Here is a 16310-nt window from a genome sequence, read left to right on the forward strand (position 1 = left end):
AGACAGACGGACAGACAGACGCTCTGGCACACGCTATGGCTATCAGGGCATGTGTTGGCATGAGGGCTGTAGGTGGGCACCTGGTTGCGGATGTACTTGAGCATGCCCGTGTCCTTCTTGCCCTCGGTGTTGGAGTCTTTGGGGCGTCTCTTCATAGACGGGGTCCTCAGACATGACTTGTCTGACCACTGGAGACACAAAGAGAGGAAGACATTGGAAAATACAAGTCACTTCAGTATCATCAAACCACTCCACATCACATCACTTCAATACATGTGCGCTGCCATGTTGTGTTGCTACCATGTTGTTGTCTTGTCATGTTGTGTTGCTACAATGCTGTGCTGTCATGTGCTGCTGCCATGCTATGTTGTCTTGTAGGTCTCTCTTTATGTAGTGTTGTGGTGTCTCTCTTATCGTGATGTGTGTTTTGACCTACATTTTATTTTTTATTTTTAATCCCAGCCCCCGTCCCCGCAGGAGGCCTTTTGCCTTCTGGTAGGCCGTCATTGTAAATAAGAATTAGTTCTTAACTGACATGCCTAGTTAGATATAGGTTAAATAAAACATTTAAAACATTCCATTTCACTACACATCACTTCAATACATTTAAATTCACACCACATCACTTCAATACATTTAAATTCACACCACATCACTTCAATACATTTAAATTCACACCACATCACTTCAGTACATTTCAGTCCATTCCTCTCTGCGCCCACCTCCTTGTTTTTCTTGGACCGGCTACTGATGTTCCCTGCACTGTCTTCTCTCAGGCTGTCCACTGTCTCCCCGTAGAGCAGCTTGATGGCACGCACCAGGCGGGCACAGGAGCGGCTGTGGTGCTGGTAGCAGCGTGGGTGGCAGAACTCCACGTGGGTACAGATGAAACTCTGCTGGTTGCACAGCAGAATCATGATCTACAGAGGAAGACCACAGAGAGAGCAACAGTTATACAGGATGAATGGGCTTGATGAGGGCTATAAAGCTAGCATATTGCATGTGTGGACAGGTGAATGGGCTTGATGAGGGAAATGTGCTAGCATATTGCATGTGTGGTCAGGTGAATGGGGTTGATGAGGGAAATGTGCTAGCATATTGCATGTGTGGTCAGGTGAATGGGGTTGATGAGGGAAATGTGCTAGCTTTATAGCATGTGTGGTCAGGTGAATGGGCTTGATGAGGGCAATGTGCTAGCATATTGCATGTGTGGTCAGGTGAATGGGGTTGCTGAGGGCAATGTGCTAGCTTTATAGCGTGTGTGGTCAGGTGAATGGGCTTGATGAGGGCAATGTGCTAGCTTTATAGCGTGTGTGGTCAGGTGAATGGGCTTGATGAGGGAAATGTGCTAGCTTTATAGCATGTGTGGTCAGGTGAATGGGCTTGATGAGGGCAATGTGCTAGCTTTATAGCATGTGTGGTCAGGTGAATGGGGTTGATGAGGGCAATGTGCTAGCTTTATAGCGTGTGTGGTCAGGTGAATGGGCTTGATGAGGGCTATAAAGCTAGCATATTGCATGTGTGGTCAGGTGAATGGGGTTGATGAGGGCAATGTGCTAGCTTTATAGCATGTGTGGTCAGGTGAATGGGCTTGATGAGGGAAATGTGCTAGCTTTATAGCATGTGTGGTCAGGTGAATGGGGTTGATGAGGGCAATGTGCTAGCTTTATAGCATGTGTGGTCAGGTGAATGGGGTTGATGAGGGCAATGTGCTAGCTTTATAGCATGTGTGGTCAGGTGAATGGGGTTGATGAGGGAAATGTGCTAGCTATATAGCATGTGTGGTCAGGTGAATGGGGTTGATGAGGGCAATGTGCTAGCTTTATAGCATGTGTGGTCAGGTGAATGGGGTTGATGAGGGCAATGTGCTAGCTTTATAGCATGTGTATACAGGTGAATGGGCTTGATGAGGGCAATGTGCTAGCTTTATAGCATGTGTATACAGGTGAATGGGGTTGATGCGGGAAATGTGCTAGCTTTATAGCATGTGTATACAGGTGAATGGGGTTGATGAGGGAAATGTGCTAGCTTTATAGCATGTGTGGTCAGGTGAATGCACTGTACAGGTCACAAACAAGTATGCTAAGTTGAATGCACACATGTAGGTATGCATGTAAAAGTACGCATACACACACACAGCACCTACATGTAGCCAGGACATGTTACGGTGGTAGTTGTCCTCTCCTCCGCCGGTGCCTCCTGAACCCTCCGGCTCAATACTGGGTTCACTGGTGCTCCATGGACTTCCTGTGATGTCACAACACACAACAATACTGTATCAGTTTAATTCATTGACTCTCCTCGTGGAAATCCGTTATTTTGCATCTCCCATCAAACAAACAACGTTCGTCTATGAGCTAACTACCCAAAGGGGACAGATGACAATGAATACTATACATCACATTTTGATACAGAGTTGTTAAATGACAGGTGACTACTATGACTGAGTAGTAGGCAAATAGGGCTCCATAGGGCTCTGGCCAAAAGTATTGCACTATATCGGGTTTAGGGTGCCTACATCTGTGATTAGAATAGATAATGATCAGATGATCTATTAGTTTAGATCTATGTATGGGTGGCAGTAGAAGTTGTCACCAGATCAGATCTTATTCACCCACCTAATGGTCAAGGTTCGGATATGGGGTTGGGAATATGAGATCAGTGGTTACTGTGTTGTTACCTATATCAGTGACAGTGTCCCTGCTCTGGGACAGCAGTCCCTCCTCGTTCTCTGACTCTGAGTCTTGGCGGGACATCTTGGTGCTCTTCAGGCTGCCGGCCCGGCGGATGGAAGACAGAGAGCCCCCCTTCTTCACCCTGAAACTCCTGGCCCCCTTGATCTGCAGCAGGCGAGAGCCCCCGGCACGACTCTTCCTGATGGGAGCTGGACGGGCAGAATTCAAAAGGTTAGTCCGCAATCTCACTGGGTTTATGAAGTCCCATACTACACTGGGTTTAAAACATCTTGGTAACACTATACAAGGCAAACACACATACAGGGCCGGATTACTGAACGGACACGTAGGGCATGTGCCCTGGGGCCACCAACCTCCATGGGGCACACAACCCATTTTTTGGGGTTTGGGGGAGGTTGTGGGCCCCCCAGATAGCATATGATAACAACATGTGCAGAATTGCAGGAAATTAGCTAACAGATAGAAACAACTTCTCATAACCTCATGACAAAATATGTAGAATAGCATTATAAAACTATTTTTTTATAATTAAATGTTTCTTAATGAAAAAATATGGCCGTTTTTTCAATTTCCTGAAAAGTTTCTGTTTCAGAGATTTTCATCTGACACTGACCCTTATGACACGGCCAACTTAGCAGAACTCAATTACCCAGAGGCTCCTGGGCCTTCTTGTCGTCGCAGGCCGTGTCCGACTTGAGTGTGTGGCTGCTGCTGTTCAGAGAGTCGTGGCCGTCCTCGTCGTCTAGGATACCGGCAAAGCTGATCTTCCTCTCATAACGGTGCTCAGGGTCCAGCCTCAATCGACAGCTCTCCAAATCCTACAAACACACACAACGCAGACATACACACACGGATGGACACACACACGAACACATGGACACACACACACACGGACAGACATATACGAACAGACAGACACACAAATATGCACGAACACACACACACACCAATTGATTTATAGGGATATGATTGCATTAGAGTAGTGAGTAAGTGTCAAGTAAGTGAAGTTCTCCTACTGACCACTTGGGGCTCTGTGCGTGGCCGGGGGAGGCAGGGGAATGTCTCTCTGAGAAATGTGGTGATCTCCAGCAGCAACTGGCAGGCGGCCATCTTGAGAGCGAAAGGACAGCCACATTTTGTTGGGTTGACTGTATCTGGGGATGGATATTTTGGGTCAAAATTTGGCTTAACCTATAAGAGTCGAAGAGGGGGGGTTCTACTAAGCTATATGGAATTGTTTTTAGAAGGTCATACCAAGGATCATTTTGCTATTTGAATTTTAAGACCCCTTGAAGTATAAAAAAATTTATAAAACAATTATTTAATGAACGTTTTTATTTGGCCTTACTGCTATTAGCCCATACAAACGCATTGAATAACAGATTCACTACATGGAACAACAGATAGTCCCCCCCCAAAAATCAGAAGGAAGCTGGTTCTGAAGTATCTGTCCTATATCTGAACATTGTTTTGGCACTAAACAGTCTCCATATACAGTATACCTCCATTCATATTTTCAACTGGTACCAAGGGACCTCCAGACAAGTCTTGTGAGGGCAGCAAAACAACCGCCATGTTCGTATTATTTCCACAGAGGGGTCATAGTGTGTAGACCTAACTGTTCGGACGCTACAGACAGAAGTTGGCAGATGGGCTATACCGACTTCAGACGAGTCCAAAGAAGCTTGTGGGGGTCATAAAGCTTGTTCGTGAGAGTCTCGTCTTTCCAAACTGTTCGGACGCTATAGACGATTTTGCGAGAAGACCAATTTTCGGGATGCCTCATGGTCTGACAAACAACACTCTAGCTCTGTCACTTTTCACGACAGACATCGGCGGATGTGGTGGATTGAATGGACAAAAACACATATCTCTAGCTTAAAATGACAGGTTTCTATGGGGATTTGCATATTATGCTCAAAATACAAATTAACAAGATTCTTCTGTGAACCACATTTCCCTTTAAGGTGACTTTTCCTTTTCTATGGCTTACTGTCGTCTAAGTAGTCCTCCTCCTCATCCTCCTTTCTCAATCTTCGCTTGGTCTCCTCGTCATAGATGAAACCCAGGATGTTGGCAGGACTCTCGCTGTCTGAGTGGCACAGCTCACTGAGACGCGTACCAATGGCCTGGGAGAGGAAGACCAGAGACACGCCCGCATGCGAGCGTGCGCGCACACACACACACACACACACACACACACACACACACACACACACACACACACTATTAGCGCCTATCTTCATACACAATCTCGGTCAGTAGAATCATTTGATAGTTGGTCATCCCATCAGAAGGTCACTCACATCTCCCCATTGACAGAAGTGCTTGGCTGCATTCCACTGGAGCTTCTGGTTCCTCTTGTTTCCCACCACGGGCGAGCGTCCCCGAGACAGACCCCGCTTGGTGATGTTCACGTGGTGACCCTTCATCCACTCGGGCCAGTTGCCACGGTTACAACGGTGGACGAAGCGGGCACACTCCAGGAACAGGGAGGCTCTGGCAACCACGGGAGCTTCCTGTCGGACACCAGGAAGTACAATAACGTCCAGTCAGATCCCTGAAATCTTATTTCAATCAATCCCATACTGCAATATTTACACATTTTTCCCTCTGTCAAGTAACATTCCAGAACGGTCGAGTCTAGTAAAAAATACTTATTACTACCTGGTAGACTCCCCTCACAGGAGTATACAGCAGTTGATTGATCATTGATTCATTGAATAAGATGTGCTAGTATTGGAACAGATGAAATATGTGGGAAGGCTGGGGAATCCAGAGGACAGGATTGAAAAACACTGAATTAAACAAAGACAATGTGTAAACATTCACATGACTGGTTTGATTTAACTCCACCCTGAGACTACAGTGTAACTGACCAGGTCGAGCGCAGCGGCCAGGATGGATGCGTCAGGGATGGTGCCTGGCTCGCAGCAGTTCAACAGGAACTGGAAGCGTTTCATGCCCTGGCGGATGGCGGCCAGGTTCACCACGTTCTTGTTCTTCATGGCCTCCTGGCTGGCTGCCAGGCGCTCCTGGAACCCCTGGGGCCCTGGTGGAGGAGGAAGGGAGCGGGAGAGAGAGAGGGGGAGGGGAGATGAGGTTTGGGAAGGATGGGGAAGGGTAGAGAAGAGAGAAAGAGAAAGAGAGGAGGGGAGAGGGAGAGGGGGGATAGGGGGAGAACACCGATAGATAGAGAGAGGGAGGAGGGAGGGGGGCGGTGGAAGAGGGGAAGGAGGAGGGGAGGGATAGGAGGATAGGAGGAGAAGAGAGAGAGAGCAAGAGGAAGGAGGAGGGAGGAAGTGATGGGGAGAACACCGATAGATAGAGAGGGAGGGGGGCGGAGGAAGAGGGGAAGGAGGAGGGGAGGGAGGAAGTGATGGGGGAGAACAGAGAGAGAGAAACAGTAGTAACAGAAAAAAAGAGGTGAGTAGGGCAGACTAGGGCCATCTGGGGCCTGGACCTCTATTCTACAGCATAACTAGAGCCTGGAGGTTTTTCTGACCATCTGATCTAACCAGGAAAAACTCAGGGCTCTGGGCATTATCTTTGCGAGTGCTGGCATGAATGACACACCCATATAGCAACATGATCACACAAAAGAACGAGAGAACAGACTGCCCATAGAACATAGCATGATTAGGTCATGTCTGAATCCATTGAATGAAAAGCACCATCGAGCCACTTAACAAACGAAGCTGGAGAGAAAGATGGACACACGGTCATTAAGCTAGAAAATGTGCAACATTCAACAAATATGATGACTTGATTGTAACTCTTCATGGTAATCTTTCTTGATTTTGTGGGTTTCTATCCATAATGGGATAAGTGGTTCAACGAAGACAAGACAGTTACAGCACCATGTGCCCCACATGTTGTGTTTAAAGTCCCACTCTCTACCCCTCGTCTATCCCCCTCTCCTCTTCCCTGTCTTGTCCCTCTCTCCCTCCTTCTCCCTGTCCCTCTACCTGTCTTGTCCCTCTCTCCCTCCTTCTCTCTCTCCCTGTCTTGTCCCTCTCTCCCTCCTTCTCCCAGTCCCTCTACCTGTCTTGTCCCTCTCTCCCTCCTTCTCCTGGTCCCTTTACCTGTCTCTCATATCCATGGGGACATTGGACATGGAGGTGTCCGTATATGGCTAGATTGTGCCGTGCTAGCAGAAGGACCATGGAGCTTCCTCTGGCCAGGAGAAGAGCTCAACATGGCTGCCATTAAACAGGGATGGAACAGACCCCGGGGACAAAAAACACCCAATGGGTTATAATAAGGGCCTGTCGGTGTGGGCACTGGGCAGAGGTGACAAGGGACTGTCCAGTGAGCTAAAAGATGGGCATTTGCTTAAAAAGCTGATGGTTACTATAACTTCTGGAGATGTCCCCACGTTAGGGTATCATGTATGTGTCTAGGTTATCATATATGAGTCTAGGGCATCATGTATGAGCCTAGGACATCATGTATGAGTCTAGGATATCATGTATGAGTCTAGGGTATCATGTATGAGCCTAGGGTATCATGTATGAGTCTAGGGAATCATGTATGAGTCTAGGGTATCATGTATCAGTCTAGGGTATCATGTATCAGCCTAGGGTATCATGTATCAGCCTAGGGTATCATGTATGAGTCTAGGGTATCATGTATGAGTCTAGGGCATCATGTATAGGGCTAGGGGTCTCCCCCTCAATCTGCCAGGGGCTTGCACAGGCAGTGGCCGACAAATACATACAAACACCACTAGCATGAAAGATGGTGGCAGAGAGTGTACAGAGCACTGGACGCACAGGACAGGCCAACGGACAGACCATGGACAGACTACGGACGGAACAGGACAGTCAGGCACATACACACAGAGAGGCGGGCGGGGTGAGGGGGCGAGCGGGCGGGGGGTGATAGGGGACACCCCGGGGGTCTACCATCTTTCTCTTCTGTGTGGTGAAGCTTGGATGGGTTCCGCCTGCCAGACCGCCATTTACCGAGCCGCTTGAAGAAATTCTCCTCCTCGTCCCGGCCGTACTCCACGCCCCCCGCTCCCCCGCCGGCCTCTGACAGCTTCACGTTGCTGGTGAACTTCACCTGCAGGCGGGGCGGTGGAGAGAGAAAAGACTGTCCACACCACTGGCAGTAGAACAACAAATATGTAGCATTAAAAAGATAAATATATAAACAGAAATAACAAGTTGTAAACAAAAGAAACACAAAGCTGCCATCTAACTAGGCATTTTGTCATTTAAATAGATTTTCTTGTCTATCCTTTAGAAATGATCAAAATGCCCAGGTAACAATACAAGAGGACATGATGTGCTCAGCTCAGTCGTGAGAAAAGGTTATATATCAGCCCATGGCAGTAAGACCAGGGCTCTCCAACCCTGTTCCCGGAGAGTTACCGTCCTGTAGGTTTTCACTCCAACCCTGTTCCCAGAGAGCTACCGTCCTGTAGGTTTTCACTCCAACCCTGTTCCTGGAGAGCTATCGTCCAGTAGGTTTTCACTCCAACCCTAGTCTAGCACACCTGATTCTAATAATTAGCTGGTTGATAAGCTGAATCAGGTTAGTTACAACTGGGGTTGGAGCGAAAACCTACAGGATGGTATCTCTCCAGGAACAGGGTTGGAGAGAGAACCTATAGGATGGTAGTTCTCCAGGAACAGGTTTGGAGAGAGAACCTATAGGATGGCAGTTCTCCAGGAACAGGGTTGGAGAGAACCTATAGGATGGTAGTTCTCCAGGAACAGGGTTGGAGAGAGGACCTATAGGATGGTAGTTCTCCAGGAACAGGGTTGGAGAGAGAACCTATAGGATGGTAGTTCTCCAGGAACAGGGTTGGAGAGGGAACCTATAGGATGGTAGTTCTCCAGGAACAGGGTTGGAGAGAGAACCTATAGGATGGTAGTTCTCCAGGAACAGGGTTGGAGAGAGAACCTATAGGATGGTAGTTCTCCAGGAACAGGGTTGGAGAGAGAACCTATAGGATGGTAGTTCTCCAGGAACAGGGTTGGAGAGAGAACCTATAGGATGGTAGTTCTCCAGGAACAGGGTTGGAGAGAGGACCGACAGGACGGTAGCTCTCCGGGAACAGGGTTGGAGAGAGAACCTATAGGATGGTAGTTATCCAGGAACAGGGTTGGAGAGAACCTATAGGATGGTAGTTCTCCAGGAACAGGGTTGGAGAGAGGACCGACAGGACGGTAGCTCTCCGGGAACAGGGTTGGAGAGAGAACCTATAGGATGGTAGTTCTCCAGGAACAGGGTTGGAGAGAACCTATAGGATGGTAGTTCTCCAGGAACAGGGTTGGAGAGGGAACCTATAGGATGGTAGTTCTCCAGGAACAGGGTTGGAGAGAACCTATAGGATGGTAGTTCTCCAGGAACAGGGTTGGAGAGGGAACCTATAGGATGGTAGTTCTCCAGGAACAGGGTTGGAGAGCACTGAAGTAGACAGTTGTGAGAGACACAGCCCCTTGTGGTCAGTAGGTGACCCCTGACCTTGGAGCCCTGGCGGATGAAGGAGAGTCGGTCCACAGAGCTGATGTCCAACAAGTCCTCGACCCCATCGGTCAGCCCAGAGAGAGATGACCGCTTAAGCCAGTTACCTGCAAACACACCCCACCCCAGTCAGAGGAATGGATGGAGGGAGGGAGGAGTGCAGAGTGGGTAAACATCACACTTATACATCGAGACATACACATACTTGCAGAACACATACTGAATACAAACACACACACACACACACACACACACACACACACACACACACACACACACACACACACACACACACACACACACACACACACACACACACACACACACACAGAGAAGCATAAACAGGAATAAAAGTTATAATCCACACAAATGCAGACAGAGTAGCATAAAACACTTGGTCATAGAACAAGGCACATAGGAGCAGCTAGCTGTACACGACAAACGAACAAAGAGGGTCTGTGAAGCACCCGCACACACACACACACACACACACACACACACACACACACACACACACACACACACACACACACACACACAAACATACACACATACGTAAGACAGAGACGGTAATTGGAAGGCGAACAGTCCCACGGCATGCTAGGGACAAAAGGAATACAAAAGAAGACCATAAAGAGATTAAGTGAATTGTCTACTCATCACAGGTACAACAAGACATGGTGTTAGACTACAGAAACATGATGTTAGCCTACAAAAACATGATGTTACATAATGTTAGCCTACAGAAACATGATGTTACATAATGTTAGCCTACAGAAACATGATGTTACATAATGTTAGCCTACAGAAACATGGTGTTACATAATGTTAGCCTACAGAAACATGATGTTACATAATGTTAGCCTACAGAAACATGATGTTACATAATGTTAGCCTACAGAAACATGACGTTAGCCTACAGAAACATGATGATACATAATGTTAGCCTACAGAATCATGATGTTACATAATGTTAGCCTACAGAAACATGATGTTACATAATGTTAGCCTACAGAAACATGACGTTAGCCTACAGAAACATGATGTTACATAATGTTAGCCTACAGAAACATGATGTTACATAATGTTAGCCTACAGAAACATGACGTTAGCCTACAGAAACATGATGTTACATAATGTTAGCCTACAGAAACATGATGTTACATAATGTTAGCCTACAGAATCATGACGTTAGCCTACAGAAACATGCCGTTAGCCTACAGAAACATGACGTTAGCCTACAGAAACATGACGTTAGACTACAGAAACATGACGTTAGACTACAGAAACATGACGTTAGACTACAGAAACATGACGTTAGCCTACAGAAACATGACGTTAGACTACAGAAACATGACGTTAGACTACAGAAACATGATGTTAGACTACAGAAACATGACGTTAGACTACAGAAACATGACGTTAGACTACAGAAACATGACGTTAGACTACAGAAACATGATGTTACATAATGTTAGCCTACAGAATCATGATGTTAGTCTACAGAAACATGACGTTAGACTACAGAAACATGACGTTAGCCTACAGAATCATGATGTTAGCCTACAGAAACATGACGTTAGACTACAGAAACATGGCGTTAGACTACAGAATCATGATGTTACATAATGTTAGCCTACAGAATCATGATGTTAGTCTACAGAAACATGACGTTAGACTACAGATTCATGACGTTAGCCTACAGAAACATGACGTTAGACTACAGAAACATGACATTAGACTACAGAAACATGATGTTACATTATGTTAGCCTACAGAATCATGATGTTAGCCTACAGAAACATGACGTTAGACTACAGAAACATGACGTTAGACTACAGAAACATGACGTTAGACTACAGAATCATGACGTTAGCCTACAGAAACATGACGTTAGACTACAGAAACATGGCGTTAGACTACAGAAACATGGCGTTAGACTACAGAAACATGATGTTAGCCTACAGAAACATGATGTTAGACTACAGAAACATGATGTTAGCCTACAGAAACATGATGTTAGACTACAGAAACAAGATGTTAGACTACAGAAACATGACGTTAGACTACAGAAACATGACGTTAGACTACAGAAACATGGCGTTAGACTACAGAAACATGGCGTTAGACTACAGAAACATGACGTTAGCCTACAGAAACATGATGTTAGACTACAGAAACAAGATGTTAGACTACAGAAACATGACGTTAGACTACAGAAACATGACGTTAGCCTACAGAAACATGATGTTACATAATGTTAGCCTACAGAAACATGGCGTTAGACTACAGAAACATGACGTTAGCCTACAGAAACATGATGTTACATAATGTTAGCCTACAGAAACATGGCGTTAGACTACAGAAACATGACGTTAGCCTACAGAAACATGATGTTACATAATGTTAGCCTACAGAAACATGACGTTAGACTACAGAAACATGACGTTAGACTACAGAAACATGACGTTAGACTACAGAAACATGACGTTAGACTACAGAAACATGTTACATAATGTTAGCCTACAGAAACATGGCGTTAGACTACAGAAACATGACGTTAGACTACAGAAACATGATGTTAGCCTACAGAAGCATGAAGTTAGCGTACAGAAACATGACGTTAGACTACAGAAACATGAAATTTACACGCAAACCATATACTTAGAAACACAAAGTTAGAGAGATGCAGCTACGAGTTCATCACTACACTCCAGTGAACACAGAGAATGACAAATTAATGATCCAGTGACAAAGTTGCATTTTCAATGAATCATACATCGGTGTCAGTAGTTAGGTTTCTATCCAATTGGCGACAGATTTTCATGCGAATATTCAAAAATCAGCATACAAACAATTGGTCCAATATGCCCGATTTCCCATCAAATACAGTGCATTTACATAAGTATTTAAATCAAATCAAACTTTATTTGTAACATGCACCGATTGGAGTATCTGTCCATAAGACCACTCCACAGAGCTGGGCTTTACAGAAGAGTGGACCATTTCTTAAAGAAAAAAATAAGCAAACATGTTTGGTGTTCGCCAAAAGGCATGTGGGAGACTCCCCAAACAGATGGAAGAAGGTACTCTGGTCAGCTTTTTGGCCATCAAGGAAAACGCTATGTCTGGTGCATACCCAACAACTCTCATCACCCCGTGAACACCATCCCCACAGTGAAGCATGGTGATGGCAGCATCATGATGTGGAGATGTTTTTCATTGGCAGGGACTGGGAAACTGGTCAGAATTGAAGGAATGATGGATGATGCTAAATACAGGGACATTCTTGAGGGAATCCTGTTTCAGTCTTCCAGAGAGTTGAGACTGGGACGGAGGTTCACCTTCCAGCAGGACAATGACCTTAAGCATACTGCTAAAGCAACACTCGAGTGGTTTAAGGGGAAACATTTAAATGTCTTGAAATGGCCTAGTCAAAGCCCAGACTTCAATCCAATTGAGAATCTGTGGTATGACTTAAAGAGTGCTGTACACCAGCAGAACACATCCAACTTGAAGGAGCTGGAGCAGTTTTGCCTTGAAGAATGGGCAAAAATCCCAGTGGCTAGATGTGCCACGCTTATAGGGACATACCCCAAGAGACTTGCAGCTGTAATTGCTGCAAAAGGTGGCTCTACAAAGTATTGACTTTGGAGGTGTGAATAGTTATGCACGCTCAAGTTTTCAGTTTTTTTGTCTTATTTACTGTTTGTTTCACAATAAAAAATATTTAGCATCTTCAACGTGGTAGGAATGTTGTGTAAATCAAATGATACAAACCCCCCAAAAATCTATTTTAATTCCAGGGCAACAAAATAAGAAAAATGCCAAGGGGGGTGAATACTTTCGCAAGCCACTGTAGGGGTGAAGTGACTATGCATAGATAATAAACAACGAGTAGCAGTAGTGTACAAAAGGGAGGGGGGGGGAAATAGTCCGGTGGTGATTTTATTCATTGTTCAGCAGTCTTATAGCTTGGGGGTAGAAGCTGTTGAGGAGCCTTTTGGTCCTAGACATGGCGCTTCGGTACCGCTTGCCGTGCGGTAGCAGAGAAAACAGTCTATAATTTGGGTGCCTGGAGTCACTGACAATTTTATGGGCTTTCCAGACCCTTTACTCAATACTTTGTTGAAGCACATTTAGCAGCTATACAGCCTTGAGTCTTCTTAGGTATGACGCTACAAGCTTTGCACACCTGTATTTCGGGAGTTTCTCCCATTCTTCTTTGCAGATTCTCTCAAGCTCTGTCAGGTTGGAAGGGGAGCATCGCTGCACAGCTGTTTTCAGGGCTCTTCAGAGATGCTTGATCGGGTTTAAGTCCAGGCTGGGCCACTCAAGGACATTCAGAGACTTGTCCCAAGCCACTCTTGCGTTGTCTTTGCTGTGGTGCTTAGGGTCGTTGTCCTGTTGGAATTTGAACCTTCGCCAAAGTCTGAGGTCCTGAGCACTCTGGAGCAGGTTCTCATCAAGGATCTTTCTGTAATTTGCTCCATTCATCTTTCCCTCGATTCTGAATAGTCTCCCAGTCCCTGCCACTGAAAAACATCCCCACTGCTTGATGCTGCCACCACCATGCTTCACCGTAAGGATGGTATTGGCCAGGTGATGAGAGGTGCTTAGTTTCCTCCAGATGTGACGCTTCGCATTCAGGCCAAAGAGTTCAATCGTGCTTTCATCAGACCAGAGAATCTGGTTTCTCATGTTCTGCGAGTCCTTTTGGTGCCTTTTGGCAAACTCCAAGCGGGCTGTCATGTGCCTTTTACTGAGGAGTGGCTTCCGTCTGGCCACTCTACCATAAAGGCATGATTGGTGGAGTGCTGCAGAGATGGTTGTCCTTCTGGAAGGTTCTCCCATCTCCACAGAGGAACTCTGGAGCTCTTGGTGGTTCCAAACTTCTTCCATTTAATTATGATGGAGGCCACTGTGTTCTTGGGGACCTTCAATGCTGCAGAAATGTTTTGGTACCCTTCCCCAGATCTATGCCTCGACACAATCCTGTCTCGGTGCTCTTCGGACAATTCCTTCCACCTCATGGCTTGGTTTTTGCTCTGACATGCACTGTCAACCATGTTATATAGACAGGTGTGTGCCTTTCCAAATCATGTCCAATCAATTGTAATTACCACATGTGGACTTTACCACAGAGGATGATCAAGGATGATCAATGGAAACAGGATTCAACTGAGCTCAATTTCGAGTCTCAGAGCAAAGGGTCTGAATACTTATGTAAATAAGGTATTTACGTTTTTTATTTTTAATAAATGTGCAAACATTTCTAAAAACCTGTTTTGCTTCGTCATTCCTGTGTACCGAATAAAAAATAAAAGTTAAATGGGTTTCCATCGCATTTTCAACTCTGCTGATGGTTTTCTGACACAAAATGGTGCGTTATATGTGCCCACTATTGTATTGGCACGTGTGCGCACATATAGCCTACATGATGAGGTTATTATGAACAAAAGAGCAAGATTATTTTTAATTGTCAAACGGCAGTCAAGCATTGATCATCATGTCACCAGAATAAGACCCTGGATATTTATTGGAAAGGAGAATCAAGCTCATCACCGTGCACATTCACCACCCTGTGAAGTTCATCAGAACTTATTTCATCTGTAACCTAATAAACTGCTTGCTTTCCCGACTAGTCGTAGTGGGAGGATGTCACACATGTCATGGTTATTATATCAATATTTGCGCATAATAGCGTTTCCACCGACACTTCTCGCATAATTCATTTTACCGACAAAAAGATCCCACACTGTCTAGCGTATTTTGTTTTGTTGACATTTGGAAAGTTTACCGGAAAAAATTCCCATCAAGCCTGTCATGACCCTTAGAGGATGACATCACTAGAATGAATAATAATTTCCATAGATGGACACAGGGTGGCGCTGTGGTTCTGTGGGGGGCACAGCCACCTACCGATGGGCAGCTTGAGCTTCTTGCGCAGGGAGATGCGTCGGGAGCGTGAGCGGGTTCGTCGGTCCGTGGTGGTGCCCGAGTGGGCGGTGGTGCACTCCGACGTGTCCTGCTCTGATAGGCTGCTGGTGTCGCTGGCAGCACTCTGTGACTTGAACATCTTCCTCCAGAAGTCCTTCCTGCCCAGCAGAGCCCCCGGAATCTGTTCATCACTGGGGAGAGAAACACAGAGAGAGAGAGAAACACACAGAGAGAGAGAGAGAGAGAGAGAGAGAGAGAGAGAGAGAGAGAGAGAGAGAGAGAGAGAGAGAGAGAGAGAGAGAGAGACGAGACAGACAGACAGACAGACAGACAGACAGACAGACAGACAGACGAGACAGACAGACAGACAGACAGACAGACAGACAGACAGACAGACAGACAGACAGACAGACAGACAGACAGACAGACAGACAGACAGACAGACAGACAGACAGACAGACAGACAGACAGACAGACAGACAGACAGACAGACAGACAGACAGACAGTGAACACAATGACTAAATAGTTCTCATCAAACATACATTTTGTGGGGCGTACATTCATGCACAGTACCAGTCAAAAGTTTGGACACACCTACTCGTTTAAGGGTTTTTCTTTATTTTTACTATTTTATACATTGTAGAATAATAGTGAAGACATCAAAACTATGAAATAACACCCATATGTATCATGTAGTAATCAAAAAAGTGTTAAACAAATCAAAATATATTTTCTTCAAAGTAGCCACCCTTTGCCTTGATGACAGCTTTGCATACTCTTGTAGAAAGTGTAGAAAATAGTAAAAATAAAGAAAAACCCTGGAATGAGTAGGTGTGTCCAAACGTTTGACTGGTACTGTATATGTGTGTATCTGTGATTGTGTACGTGTGTGTGTGTGTGTGTGAAAAGTAAACAAAAAAATTGACAACTGGGGACATTCTGTTGGTCCCTACAAGGTCAAATGCTATTTCTAGGGGGGTAAAAGTTAGAATTAGTGTTAGAATTACATGAAGGATTAGGGTTAGGAGCTAGGGTTAGTTTTAGGATTAGGAGCTAGGGTTAGTTTTAGGATTAGGGTTAGTAGCTGGAGATAGGATTAGGGTTAAGGTTAGGTTTTTGGGTTAAGGAAAATAGGATTTTGAACGTGTATGTATGTATGTATGTATGTATGTATGTATGTATGTATGTATGTATGT

The 16310-nt window shown here is 45.5% G+C and overlaps 1 protein-coding gene across 1 annotated transcript in view; it reads right to left on the reverse strand.

Annotated features, from left to right (window-relative positions):
* Positions 1–16310, reverse strand: part of LOC106574930 (unc-80 homolog, NALCN channel complex subunit) — a gene marked incomplete at its 3' end in the record, with an annotated part of 114694 nt that overhangs the window by 50726 nt on the left and 47658 nt on the right. The window contains exons 20-31 of the mRNA XM_045696727.1: positions 15096–15304; positions 9174–9280; positions 7604–7763; positions 5576–5748; positions 5003–5215; positions 4690–4825; positions 3717–3850; positions 3346–3514; positions 2681–2884; positions 2147–2247; positions 723–920; positions 81–188 (exon numbers count right to left, since the gene is read on the reverse strand). Of these exons, the coding sequence (XP_045552683.1) occupies positions 81–188; positions 723–920; positions 2147–2247; positions 2681–2884; positions 3346–3514; positions 3717–3850; positions 4690–4825; positions 5003–5215; positions 5576–5748; positions 7604–7763; positions 9174–9280; positions 15096–15304 (1912 nt within the window). The remainder of the gene's footprint in view (positions 1–80; positions 189–722; positions 921–2146; positions 2248–2680; positions 2885–3345; positions 3515–3716; positions 3851–4689; positions 4826–5002; positions 5216–5575; positions 5749–7603; positions 7764–9173; positions 9281–15095; positions 15305–16310) is intronic.

Source organism: Salmo salar, chromosome ssa16 (genome assembly GCF_905237065.1).
Source record: "Salmo salar chromosome ssa16, Ssal_v3.1, whole genome shotgun sequence".
Taxonomy (NCBI): domain Eukaryota; kingdom Metazoa; phylum Chordata; class Actinopteri; order Salmoniformes; family Salmonidae; genus Salmo; species Salmo salar.